The sequence below is a fragment of the Trachypithecus francoisi genome, unplaced genomic scaffold (genome assembly GCF_009764315.1).
Source record: "Trachypithecus francoisi isolate TF-2019V2 unplaced genomic scaffold, Tfra_2.0 Lachesis_group5, whole genome shotgun sequence".
Classification (NCBI taxonomy): domain Eukaryota; kingdom Metazoa; phylum Chordata; class Mammalia; order Primates; family Cercopithecidae; genus Trachypithecus; species Trachypithecus francoisi.
The window spans coordinates 5,019,846-5,032,327 of record NW_022681470.1 but is presented as its reverse complement, the minus strand read 5'-3'; the positions used below and the strand labels follow the sequence as shown (position 1 = coordinate 5,032,327).

At 53.6% G+C, this 12,482-nt stretch overlaps 2 protein-coding genes across 15 annotated transcripts in view; one reads left to right on the top strand and one right to left on the bottom strand.

Moving 5' to 3' along the window:
- SDCCAG8 (SHH signaling and ciliogenesis regulator SDCCAG8) overlaps positions 1-12,482 on the top strand; it is a 251,197-nt gene that overhangs the window by 230,050 nt on the left and 8,665 nt on the right. For 6 of the 14 annotated variants that reach the window (XR_004434333.1, XR_004434327.1, XR_004434326.1 and 3 more), the window contains exons 17-18: positions 5,444-5,570; positions 6,468-6,610. The exons of 1 other annotated variant lie outside the window; for it this stretch is intronic. Coding sequence is in view for 5 of the 13 variants with exons in the window: in XM_033199694.1 (XP_033055585.1) it covers positions 5,444-5,570; positions 6,468-6,610 (270 nt within the window). In the remaining 8 variants the exon portion in view is untranslated. Of the gene's footprint in view, positions 1-5,443; positions 5,571-5,663; positions 6,611-12,482 lie in introns of those variants that run through there. 7 more of the 14 variants (XR_004434329.1, XR_004434330.1, XM_033199696.1 and 4 more) reach the window with 4 other exon arrangements.
- The window catches only part of AKT3 (AKT serine/threonine kinase 3), a 372,395-nt gene continuing 366,521 nt past the window's right edge, over positions 6,609-12,482 (bottom strand). Inside the window, exon 15 of the mRNA XM_033199704.1 lies at positions 6,609-6,937. The gene's annotated coding sequence lies outside the window, so the exon portion shown is untranslated. The remainder of the gene's footprint in view (positions 6,938-12,482) is intronic.

Genomic DNA, 12,482 nt, shown 5'->3' with positions numbered 1-12,482 from the left:
GCCAGCCCAGCCCCTCACCAGAAGAGCCTCTCTCTTCCAGCCCCTGAAATCTGGCTTCTGCCCCAGCCAGGCGCCTCTGCAAGGCGCTTGGCCACCAGGTGGCATTTCCCACAAACTGGCCACTCCGCCCTGACCCCTCTCCTCCCTGGACCTCCATCTCCCGGTTCTCCTCCCTCCAGCATCCCACTGTCAGTGTCTTGCCAGATTCCTGTCCGCTGCCAGCCCTTGAATGCTGTGGTTCCTAAACCCCTATCCTGGGACGAGCCCTTCCCTCTCACTGCAGAAGAGCTTCTCAGCCAGGGGGTCTTGCGGGCCGGATATCTGCATTTTTAACAAACTCCCCACTCTGACAATCTGTGCCAACCCTTCCCAGGCAAATCTTGCCCCCATGTTCATGGCCTCGCCTCCCAGCAGGTTTGGCCCGCTCAGCCAGAGCTCCAGCTCGGCCCTTCCTAAGCCCCAAGTTGCATAACTGCCTGGTGGGAGCATGTTCCACAGGTACCTGGGACTCCCCCTGACCCCAGAACTTCTCTTCTACTCCAGGCCGGTCCCTCCTGCCATCCTCTGTCTGGTAAATGGCACTGCCATTGCCTGCAGGACGAAGTCCATACTTGTTTTTTTGGCTACAGAGTCCAGCATCACCTCCCTCTGAGCAGCCTGCAGCCTCTGGTCCAGCCACACTGCACAGCTTGCAGTTCCCAGACAGGCAGTGGCCTTTGCACTGCCAGCCCCTGGCCCTGGCCAGAACAGCACCCACTCATCCTTTCCCATCCCAGCTTGCCCCCTGAGTGACTTTGAATGAATAATTCATGCCGCCTGTGCCTCAGTTTCCTCATCCTTAAAGTGGCATAATAGTTCCTGCCTCATGGAATTGTGAGTGCTAAACAGTAAGTCCAGTGCCCAACATAGTAAGTGCTCAGCATATGATGATGATGAGCTAAGCAGGCGCAAGCCCTCCCAGGCTTCTCATCTGCAATATTGGCCATTTCTCTTCATGCCTCAGTGTCCTGTTTGAGTTGAGCATGTTTCTTTACAAGTGAGTCTCCTCCATTGGCTAGGAACCATCCGAGAGCCGGGAGCATTTGTCATTCTTGATGGACTCCCAGGACCTAAATTAGTACTTGACGCTTAAGAGGTGTTGGCTGGGTGCGGTGGCTCATGCCTGCCATCCCAGCACTTTGGGAAGCTGAAGTGGGCGGATCATGAGGTCAGGAGTTCGAGACCAGCCTGGCCAACATAGTGAAACCCCGTCCCTACAAAAAATACAAAAATTAGACAGGTGTGGTGGCATGCACCTGTTGTCCCAGCTACTTGGGAGACTGAGGCAGGAGAATTGCTCGAACCCGGGAGGCAGAGGTTGCAGTGAGCCAAAATTATGCCACTGTACTCCAGCCTGGGTGACAGAGCGAGACTCCATCTCAAAAGAAAAAAACAAAAAACAAAAAAAAAAACAAGGTGTTTACCAAGGGTTGGTTCATTTAGTGAATTAAGTGAGTTAACCACCATTAACAATGGTTAAGGACACCTGGGCACTGGCTGGATTTGACTCCAGGCTCTACCGATTACTTGTGTGACTTTGTGCAAGTTAATCAACATCTCAACCTGTTTTCTCATCTGTAAAATGGGGATGATACTATCATGTACCTCTCAGGACTGTAGTGAACTTTTAATTAAGATAATTATTGAATTTAATAGGTAGTTTATTGATTAATCAATTAAATTTACATAGGTAATTGTGGCGCAGTGACTCAGTAGGTGTTAGCAGTCATCAGAGGTGCTATTTGAAACTGGGTGGATGAAGAGGGGAACTCAGGACCACGAATATGAGAGAGCAGTAACCACCATGGAAAAGAAAAGAGAGCTTATGTGTCTAGGACACCCCGAGAAATCTCTTCTGAAGGATGGCAGTGAAACATCCGTTAACAGAGGGGTAGGCTGGTTTGTGCAGGGTTGGAGGCTCTTCCAAAAATAAATAACTTTAAAAAAATCTCCCCCAGCTGCGGTGGCTCACACCTTTAATTCCAGCACTTAGGGAGGCAGAGGTGGGTGGAGCATGAGGTCAGGAGTTCAAGACCAGCCTGGCCAAGATGGTGAAGCCCCGTCTCTACTAAAATATAAAAATTAGCTGGGCACGGTGGCAGGAGCCTATAATCCCAGCTATTTGGGAGACTGAGGCAGGAGAATCGCTTGAACCAGGGCCGCATAGGTTGCAGTAAGCCAAGATCGAGCCACTGTACCCTAGCCTGAGTGACAGTGAGACTCCATAAAAAAAAAAAAAAAAGTCTCAGGCCGGGTTCGGTGGCTCACGCCTGTACTTTGGGAGGCCGAGGCGGGGGAGTTCAAGACCAGCCTGACCAACATGAAGAAACCCCATCTCTACTAAAAATACAAAATTAGCTGAGCGTGGTGGTGGATTTCTGTAGTCTCAGCTACTGGGGACACTGAGACAGGGGAATTGCTTGAACCCAGGAGGAGGTTGCAGTGAGCCAAGATCGCACCATTGTACTCCAGCCTGGGCAACAAGAGCACAACTCTGTCTCCAAAAAAAAAAGAAAAGAAAAGAAAAAAAAATCTCTTTTCCCAATATTTGTAATATAGGGAGTCTTCAAGTCGGTTTAAAAATTGAGTCAATGGGAATCCATCCTCAGCTCTTCGCTGTGAAGGGAGGGCTGCCCCTCCTCAGGGATCTCACTCCTCACAGCAGGGGTGCTTCTGTGGAAACCTGGTCAGCTGGTCCCCTGCTGTCCTGCGGGGCTCACACCCAGGCACTTGATTCAGCGGGTCTGGGTGGTGCCTCCTTCCTCCTCCCCACCCCAGTAATCTCTATAGCTTTCCCAGGGCCCCAGGTTGCAAAGCACTCTGGACTAAGCCTCCTCCAGGTTCTGAGGGCTCCATAGGAGGAAGGTCTAGGCCGGAACTGGCCTAGAGTCACCATCGCTGAAGGTGGGGCCAGGGTGGCCTGCCATGCCCGGCGTTTATGCTGTGAGAGCGGCTTTGGCCCTGCCCATTGCCCTGGATGGGCTGCCATCCCTTTTCAGGAGTTCAAAACCACATACTGAACCCATTGGTCCAAAGGACCATCATCCCATTTGATCCTAGCACAGGGCAAGGGACCACATGGACAATGGCTGCTCCTGGCACCTTCTTGCTATGCAGTCATGTCGTGGTGTCATTTGTCACGTTTCTGTTCCATTATTTTCAAGCAAGCAGGAAGCCACGGGGCTACTACCTCAGTTGCTCTTAGCCAGCGGCTCTCTCCACAGGTAGGCCTCCATCGGAGGGGAAAGCCACCTTAGGGTGCTAGAGCTCAAGGGCTAATGATGCCTTTCACCTGTTGAGTTAAATACAGAAGCATCCGATCGTCTGCTTCTCAAGGAAAAGAGCTGTTCCCATCTCTGTCTCTTCAAGGAGACCCACTCCTGGGCCCTACAGCAGGGCAGGTACTCCGATGAACCGTGGCCGCCTGCCTGTGTCAGAGGGTCGGCCTAGGCAGGTGCCCCAGCCCACTGGCCTGGGACGTCCTCCTCTCTCCCGGCCACTGGCTGCTAAGGACAGCCCGGGCTCCCGGGGCCGTGCAGGAGAGCTTCTGTGGTCTGCCCCAGCGCGGGGGCTTTGAGAGTAGCTCCCAGGAAAGGCTGCCTCAGCCCCGGCGTGATGGGGACGGGTAGGGGCGGATGAGGCGTCCCAAAGCAGCGATGGCCTTAGGTATCGCCGGAAGGAAACCTACTTTTCCTCCAAGATCAGAGGGAAGGATGGGGTAGGGTGGGGTGGGATGGGATGGGGTAGGATGGGATGGGATGGGATGGGATGGGGTAGGATGGGGTAGGATGGGGTGGGATGGGATGGGGTAGGATGGGATGGGATGGGATGGGGTAGGATGGGGTAGGATGGGGTAGGATCGGGTAGGGTGTTGGAGCATGACCATGTGTATATGTCACACACACAGGGAAACACTCCTACTTGGATGGAAGATCTTTGCTGTTCTGTTGAGGCCAGCCTGATCCTGGAGGCAGGGCAGGGCCAGGCTGTTGCCCAGGCTTGAAAGAGGCGCCAGGGCGTCCCTGAGTCCTTACACTTTCACCAGAACCTGCGGGCAGCAGGAGGCCCTTGGCGGGGTAGGGAGGGGCGGTGGTGGTGCGGATTGTGGGCGTGGCCACTCGGAGGCGCCCAGTCCGGGGGCGGGGCTTCCTGGGAGCATGCGCAGTGCCGGCTCTGCCCGGGCTGGGGCCTAGGCTGCGGCCCTCGCCTGCCCCGGCACAGGTAGGGCGCCCCACAGACCCGGACAACGCTGGGTATGGCTGAAAACAGGGAGTCACGGTGCGTTCTGGGGAAGGGCCAGGGCTGGGGCTCGGGCCCCCTGACCAAATCCTCCAGCCCAACCCAGGGGAGGCTGAGATGGGCGGTGGGGCAGGGCGGGAGTAGCCGTGGGGAAATGGGAGGGCGTGGGCCGAGCAGCGCGGGAGGAAGGCACCGACCATCGCCGGGTTTCCCAGAGGGCAGTGGTTCCTGTGCCCACGTGTGCGGCCTTTTCTGTAAAGGAACCAACCCCAAGGCCCAAACGTGTGGCCGTGTCAATGTTTAGTAGTGCTCGGAGCCCCAGGAGAACCCGAAGTGAGGGCAGCCAGAGGCCGGTGTCCGCAGAACGGCCCACAGGCCTTCGGCTCAGTAGCCTGGAGTTTGAAATGCACCTTGAGCTTGAATGGCCTTTTCCTTGTGAGAATCCGAGTGAACGTGCCTGCTGGTGCTTTTGACGGGTGAGGACGTGAGGCAGGCCACACAGGTCGCTTCTTTCCAGAACACTTCAGGGGAGTCGTTCAATTCCAAATTTAATCCAAAGCCAACAGTTCCACGAGTGAGTGTGCTGCTGGCTGTAGGAAGCCGACTGTGGACAGATGAGGATAATGGTCTGAGTGAATTAGCAAGTCTGGAGAGGAGCGCCCATCAGCAGAATGACAAATTTAGGATCTTTAAAGACATCTGGTCAGCGATGCCGGAGCTCGTGATTGACTGCGTGATTAATAATGGAAAACCCTTACTTCAGTGTTTCCACGGCCCTCGCCCACTTCCCCAGCCGGGGCGGCCGTCTGCTCAGCCTGCCAGACCTTTCCAGCTGAACAATGGCGGCATTTAGGCCCCTCATCTTTGACCTCTACTTGTTAGTTCAAAGTTTCCTTTTTTCTTCCACGTACCCCACTTATCTGCGTGTTTTCTAATTGATAGCGTACTGAGATGGCTCCCAGTTCCCACGCACGTTTGCTAGAATGTTACCTTCACACAGTGCCTACCAAGGGCCCACTGCTAGCCAGAGCCTGGCACCTCAGGGTCACTTAGGCGTCCTGCTTCTGGTTCCCTAGCAGGGGCTTCCCTCAGATACACACAGCCCCTGGGCCTGTTGAAAGGCTGACCTTATCCCTCTTTAATTCTGCGGTGGATTTTTCTTCAGGCTAAGGCAGCTGGATAAGCACAGCCAGGCCACAGCCCAGCAGCTGGTGCAGCTCCTCAACAAGCAGAACCAGCTTCTCCTGGAGAGGCAGAGCCTGTCGGAAGAGGTGGACCGGCTGCGGACCCAGGTACTGTGCAGAACGCGGCGCAGGTGGGAGTCCGTGGGCGGGCTCAGCCCACCCGAGAACACGCGGGAGTCTTCCGGTGGGTCTTTTATGCAGCTCAACAGGCCGGCTTTCCCACGGATCACATTGGTTAGCAGTAAGCTGGGAGGGAGGTCCTGACGACTGTGCTGGGCGGTGCAGGACCCAGAGAAGCGGAGCCATGCGCCCGTCCTGGTGAGGGGGTTCAAGTCCGTGCAGGTGAACAGACCCAGGCCCGCGAATGAACGAACCACACCAAGTGCCAAGCTGCGCCGTGCAGGCCGCGGAGGGTGCGAGAGCAGGGAGAAGTGGGAGGACGACCGTGGGCGGCAAAACAGGCTTTTTGGAGGAGGGTGGCCTTGAGCTGCCTCTGAAGGTCGTGTATGGTTTGAATTGGTTGAGGAAAGAGGTGTTCTCAATTAGCAAAGTCGTCTTGAATGGAATGCAGGCATCTTGTCCTAAATTAGCTGATTACTGGGCTACTATCTGGAGTGCTTGCAGAGCACCCGGCAGTGTTACACAGCATGCATTAATCCCCTTTACCCTGGAACAAGCAGGCGCTGCGGACACCATTGTCTCCATGTTTTAGGTAGGGAAACCAAGGCCCAGACAAGCATGACAGCTGGGAGGTAGGGACACCACAAATGGAACCTAAGCCTGACTCCACAGCCCAGGCTTTCCCCATTCAGGTGAGATCCAGGGCCACCAGCAGGGAAAAGGGAGGAAGGAAAGTGTCCGGTGACTTTGGAACGCAGTATGAAACCTCTTGTTTTCTAAATCGCTTCTCTGCCTGTTAGAGAGGCTGTGCATTTTGCCCCATCAAGCAGTTGGTTAGGATAATGAGGTGGTCCGGGGGCTGACCAAGGCCTCCGCCTTCATTAGGATGGCACCCGGGTGCTGTGTGAGTGCCCTGGGGACTTCAGGCAGTATGCACTTGGAGTGATGAATAGGAAAAATGCATCTGGAAATGGAAACGAAGAGGAGTCTCATTCTCCTTACAAAATGACCTTGTGCTCAAGGAACCTGTAAGTACTGACTTTTCCCACTCAGCCCAAAATCCCTCTGCAAAACATGTGTTCACAGGCAGTAAATGAGCACGGCCAGGCGCCAGGGAGCTAAGGCCTGGAGGTGGAAACGCCTCTGCTGTCCCCATGCTTCTGAGACTGCTCACCGGGACCGTGGGGGAGCAGGCTGCTCAAAGTCCTAGCCACAGTCGCACTGCCAATGCTAAGCTAGGAGGCGAGGCCTCACCTGGCACGCTCCACGGCAGGGTCCTGGAACCTGAATTTCGCCAAGCTGGTGGGGTGATTCTGGAGGACACTACATTTTGAAAACCATCGAAGTGTTTGGAGCTGGAAAGAACAGAGAATTATTCCAGTCTGTGTCACTGTGCTGAAGCCCCCACCCCCGCTTCGGACAAGTAACTTAAGCCTTTTTCCAGCCTCAGTTTCTCCTCTGCACAGTGGGCATGGTGCACGCCTGGCTTCACGGGCTACTGGGTGTGCTGGGTGCAGGCGGGATGCCCCACAGGCCCTGGGGCACACAGGCTGGACATGTGAGGGTGTTCGGGATGCCCCACAGGCCCTGGGGCACACAGGCTGCACATGTGAGGGTGTTCGGGATGCCCCACAGGCCCTGGGGCACACAGGCTGGACATGTGAGGGTGTTCGGGATGCCCCACAGGCCCTGGGCCACACAGGCTGGACATGTGAGGGTGTTCCCTTTCTCCCTCATCTTCACAGTGTCCTGGGAGAGGTTCAGGGAAGGCAGAGGCCTGCAGAGCAGCAGCGGCAGCCGTAGGACCAGCGCCACTCCCCTGTCCTCTGCTTTCAGGATGACCCCCTCATCCTCCACCAGACCCAGCTCAGAACCCAGCCCTGTGGGCAGGTCCTCAGGGAGGGCCCCAGCGGCACCTGCTTGAGGCCTGGCCAGCCAAAGGTCAGGGCCACTGGGGCCACTAGGTCTCCTGGCAGGTGACTAGGCTCTTGTCACATAGGAGGGAGGGACCGTGACTCCTGGCATGCGTGAATCTGTGGCCTCTAAAGCCGAGAACTCTGTCAGGCCTCAGGTGTGGGGAGTCTTCCATGGATGCTGAAGCCCGCGGCAGCTTCCTCTGGGCTCTGGACTAGGTCGGGAGAACGTGGGCTTTGCCTTCTAACTCCCCATCTGCCTGCTTTACAGCACACTCAGATCTTAACATGGATCACCGCTGCTTAGAAGCCTCTTCCAGGGCTTTAAAAATCTGGTTATTGCCAAGTGAGTTGCAGAATGTTCACAAAATGCATTAAAAAAACCCCGAACCTCAAAAAATCCTCAGAAAAACTAGCAGGTCTTTCTTCTTTTGCCTGAAGCAGCAGCAATGCTTTGCCCATCCTGTGCTATCTGATACTGGCCCATCTGGCTCATCTCTAAAGCGGCCTTTCAGATTCAAATATTACACTTGGAGTTATTTTAATATGAACATGACAAAAGAAATTTGGTAGAGGGAATGTTGGCTTTCAGTTGCAAATACTAGTGGTCAGAGAGGAGGCAGGGATCCAGGTTTGCAAGCGCTCTGCGGAATATCTCAACCCAGAGCCCGCTTTTTCTGGCTAAGCCTGGCCTTCGCCTCTAGGTAGGGGCTGTCAGTGGGCTTCAGCCCCTGCAATGCCTTCTTGTCACGGAATCAGCGTGTGAGTTAGGCTTCTGCTGAGCCGTGCTGTGAGCGAGGCTGCTGTAGGTTCAAGCAGGTATTTTGGAGGAGGTGCCGCCTGAGGGCTCTGGACTGCTCAGCCAGCCTCTCTGTTTTCCTGGAGTGGCCTGCAGGTCCAGATCTTGGGCAGCTGAGGTTAGAGCTGTCCTCATGTCCGCGTTAGAGATGGTTTAACTAAAGGCTTCCATTTTCTCAGCCTGGATGAGTTAATTTTGCATGTCTAACTCTAAACATTTCTGTCCACTTAATACCCAGAAGAGAATGGGTCGGGCAGTGGTTCCAAAGCAAAGTCCACCCCTTTCCTTCACTCCCTGTCCTGGGTCCTGAGCCCCGCTGCCCCGGTGGTGGGGCTCAGGCTGGCCTGTGGCCTCCGACAGCAAGTGTTAGCCTGTTAGCAGGCTTCATTATTCCAACTTCTTTCTGCTTGAATTCTGAAACACTCAAAACGACATGGCTGGCAGAGGGAGCCGCAGGGGTGGTGGCTGCCACACGGATGCTTTTGGCCACGAGACCTGCCATCCTTCCCGCTCCCCTCCCCGGGGCTGTCTGCGGCGGGCAGGGCCCAGGCCACTGGCTACAGCTCTCGGCTCATGGCTTGGCTTGTGCTTTGTTTTGTTTTGTTTTTTGAGACGGAGTCTCGCTCTGTCACCTAGACTGGACTGGAGTACAGTGGTGCTCTCTGCTCACTACAACCTCTGCCTCCCAGGTTCAAGTGATTCTCCTGCCTCAGGCTCCCAAGTAGTTGGGTTTACAGGCACCCACCACCATGCCCAGCTGATTTTTTGGTATTTTTAGTAGAAACGGAGTTTCACCATGTTGGCCAGACTGGTCTCGAACTCCTGACCTCAGATGATCCGCCCACCTCAGCCTCCTAAAGTGCTGGGATTACAGGTGTGAGCCACTGCGCCCGGCTGTGTTTCTTTTGAGATGAGTTTTTTTCTTGTCACCCAGGCTGGAGTGCAATGGCATGGTCTTGGCTCACTGCAACCTCCACCTCCTGGGTTCAAGCGATTCTCCTGCCTCATCCTCTCAAGTAGCTGGGATTACAGGCGCCCACCACCACACCGGGCTAATTTTGTGTTTTTAATAAAGACTGGGTTTCTCCATGTTGGCCAGGCTGGTCTCGAACTCCTGACCTCAGGTGATCTGCCCACCTTTGCCTCCCAAAGTGCTGGCATTACAGGCGTGAGCCACCGCGCCCGGCCTCTTGGCTTGTTCTTAGTTTTGGGTGACTACAAATAATGGCATTATTGATCTCCTGCCTCACCCGGGGGAAACAACTTCAAGAAAATGGCTTATAAATGTCATGAAATGGCTCTTTCTTCTCCTTGTGGAGAACAGACATTGAAGCATTTGCCCAGCTTTGCCTAGACGCAGTTCCCCGCACTCTTTATTGCGAGAGGGTCAGGGCCTCCAGAGAGACACTCTGGCCTGTCTTTTGTTTGAAACTGGGTAGTCACACTCTCACCTCTTCTTGAGAGGCAGGCCCTGGCTAGGGGAGGCTGAAACCTTGGTGTGGGGGTGGGGGGGAGGGGATTCGGGGGGAGGTCAGTGGGTCTTGGGGAAGTTTGGGCAGGGCCTGACAGCTTGGAGCAGGGTCAGGGGTCTGCAGCCTAGAGCCTGGGGGCTCTAACATCTGGCTAGGAAGGTTGGAGCCGGCTGGTGAGGAAATAGGAGTCTTGGGGAGGATGGCATCTGGGAGAGGGGAAAACAGAAATTATCTGTCCACTTAGAGGATGGTCTCAACCATCAAGCTGATTTTCTGTGTCTGCCTGCTTATTTGGTAATGAATACGGTCTCAGCTGACTTGCATTTTCTGATGGCCGCCATATCCTAAGTAGGCTGTTTGGTTCTGTCTGCAGTGTTCAGTCTGGGGAGTGATTCCCTTTTAGTCCACTCATATGAATCACTTACAGTTTAGAAAACAGAGTCGGAAACTGACTTGTCAGTGGTTCATCAGTTGGCCCTATGACTTTTAAGCATTCTTGGCAGTGAATTTACTTTCTAATTTGATTTAAACTTGTGCATGGATCCAGCAGCCATATGTGATTATATTCAAGATCATCGACATTATCTCATTATACCAAAGGACTCATAGAAGAGAGCCGAAAACAAGCAGGGGACGCAGAGACACAAGATGATGGAGGAGGAAAGGCCCATTGCAACTGGAAGCAAAGGGAGAAGGGAGGCTCTAGAAAAGTGGCAGCTCTAGGGACCAACACTCCCTGCTGGGGAGGCCTGTCTGCAAGGCAGAGCTGCTGCAGGCGGCCCATGTGAGGCCTTGGAGGTGTCACCTAATTTACTGTGGTCCTTCCAGGAGCCCTGGGGGCCTCGCCCAGCTGACTTAGGAGCTACCACAAAGTTAGCTACCTGTAAGACAGATGGTGCTTGAATAGAACAGCAAATACACTGAATAAAATAAATTAAAAAGCCTCCTCCTGAACCAAGATTTTTTGGAAAGAATTCTAAATAGATGAAAACAAACAATTTGATTTCAACCAAATTGTTGTTTTTTTGTTTTTATCCTGATTTTCACCCGAATTGTCAGTCTCAAAAATAAACACTGATACATTCCCAGAAAATATTTTTCAAATAAAAACTGACTCTGTTAAAGTTTGCCCTGATTCTTTCAAAACTGTGTACAAGACACTGTCAACCAAAGTGACTTGCATATTTTTTTAAATAAACTTGAACATATGCAGCTAAAATGTCATTAACTCCCTGCTGCCTGAGTGTTTTTAAAGATGACACGAGACCCCGGGTGCTGCGTGTCTAACATAAGCATCTCACGACCTTCGGCGAAACTTCCCCAGACACCTCCAACAGCAGAGAGTTAAACTTTGTGTTTTTTGACTGAGCACCCTGTGTCTAATATTGAAAAGCACGCAGGGCTTCATTTTAGCCAGACTTGCTCTTCCGTTAGCAGTTCACTTTGTCCAAGAGTGAGTACTTTCAGAATGAGAATCATGGGAGAAAAGTACATTGAATTTTATATTCCTTCAGATACATTTGCTCTACTTATTGCTTCCTGAGTCAGACATTACATTTTGCAATATAAATTCACAATCAAGATTTTAAAGGGAGCTAAATATTTTAATCCAATTAGACAAGTGAACAAAACACTGAATATTACATGTAGTGTAGATCAGTGGTTCTTGCCTTTAAAAGACTGTAATTCCGTCACATTACAACCCCAAATGTCAGTGTTGTCTTTATTTTTAACACTTTCAAACATGAGGCAGCCAGAGGCTCCACTCTCTGCTGTTGGTGACACTGTCTGTCCTTTGGGAATTCTTAAAATCTATTTACCATGGAAACATGGTTCATATAAAACACAGACCTGCCTGTGTGGAGAGGAAGTTCTGATGACTCAGGGGACTTGAGAAAGCTGGAAGATGACAAACTCAGACCCCATGGTTAGGAAGGAACCCTTGGGCTCGGGTGCACCCTGGGGAGGAGGCAGCACCTCGGAGCCAGGACCTCCACCCCAGCCTCCTGTGTGCGGGGGCCTCCCTCTCCCCCTCAAGTCCAGCTAGAGATGCTGTCTTATGGAAAGTCCCACTTCGTGTCTGCACGGCGGCCTTCTCTGTGGCTACCTTACCATTTCTCTGGTTTCTACGGCCCCGTTCCTTTCTCAGAGCCCAGAAGCAGCAATGCCAAGGCCTGCAGTGGAAGGGAAGGAGGGCTTTGAACTCTGCCTGCCGTGTGGCTGCTGTTGTCAGAGGCCCAGCTGGGCAGCCAGGAGGGAAGAGTGGCCGCTGCCCTGGGATGGCCTTAACCATGAGCTCCTGCCCTGCTTTGCAGCTGACAGAGCAAGGTTCCTGGACAGCCTGACCTGGAGGGGATGAGGCCCCTCAGCGAGAACCTCAGCCACGGTGCTGGGGACAGCAGGGCCGCGGGGGCCTGAGGGTGGCCGAGCGCCCCTCAGCTCTGTAGAGGAACACTCCCTTCTAACAGGTGGCTTCCTGCTCGAAGGCTGTGCTTCCACAACGTTCTGCCCAGCATGCTGAGGGCACCTCTCTCCTCACTGCATTGGTGGCAAGCCCGAGCTCACGTGGCTTCTTTCATCCAGGTTTCCTGCCCAATTTGGCAGCTGAATTCCGTAGATATCAAAGTGGTTCCCCCTCATCTGCTAGAACAAGCAGGAGAGTCCTGCATGGGAGTCTGGACTCTGAGGTCAAACTGCCTGGGTTCCAATCTCAGCT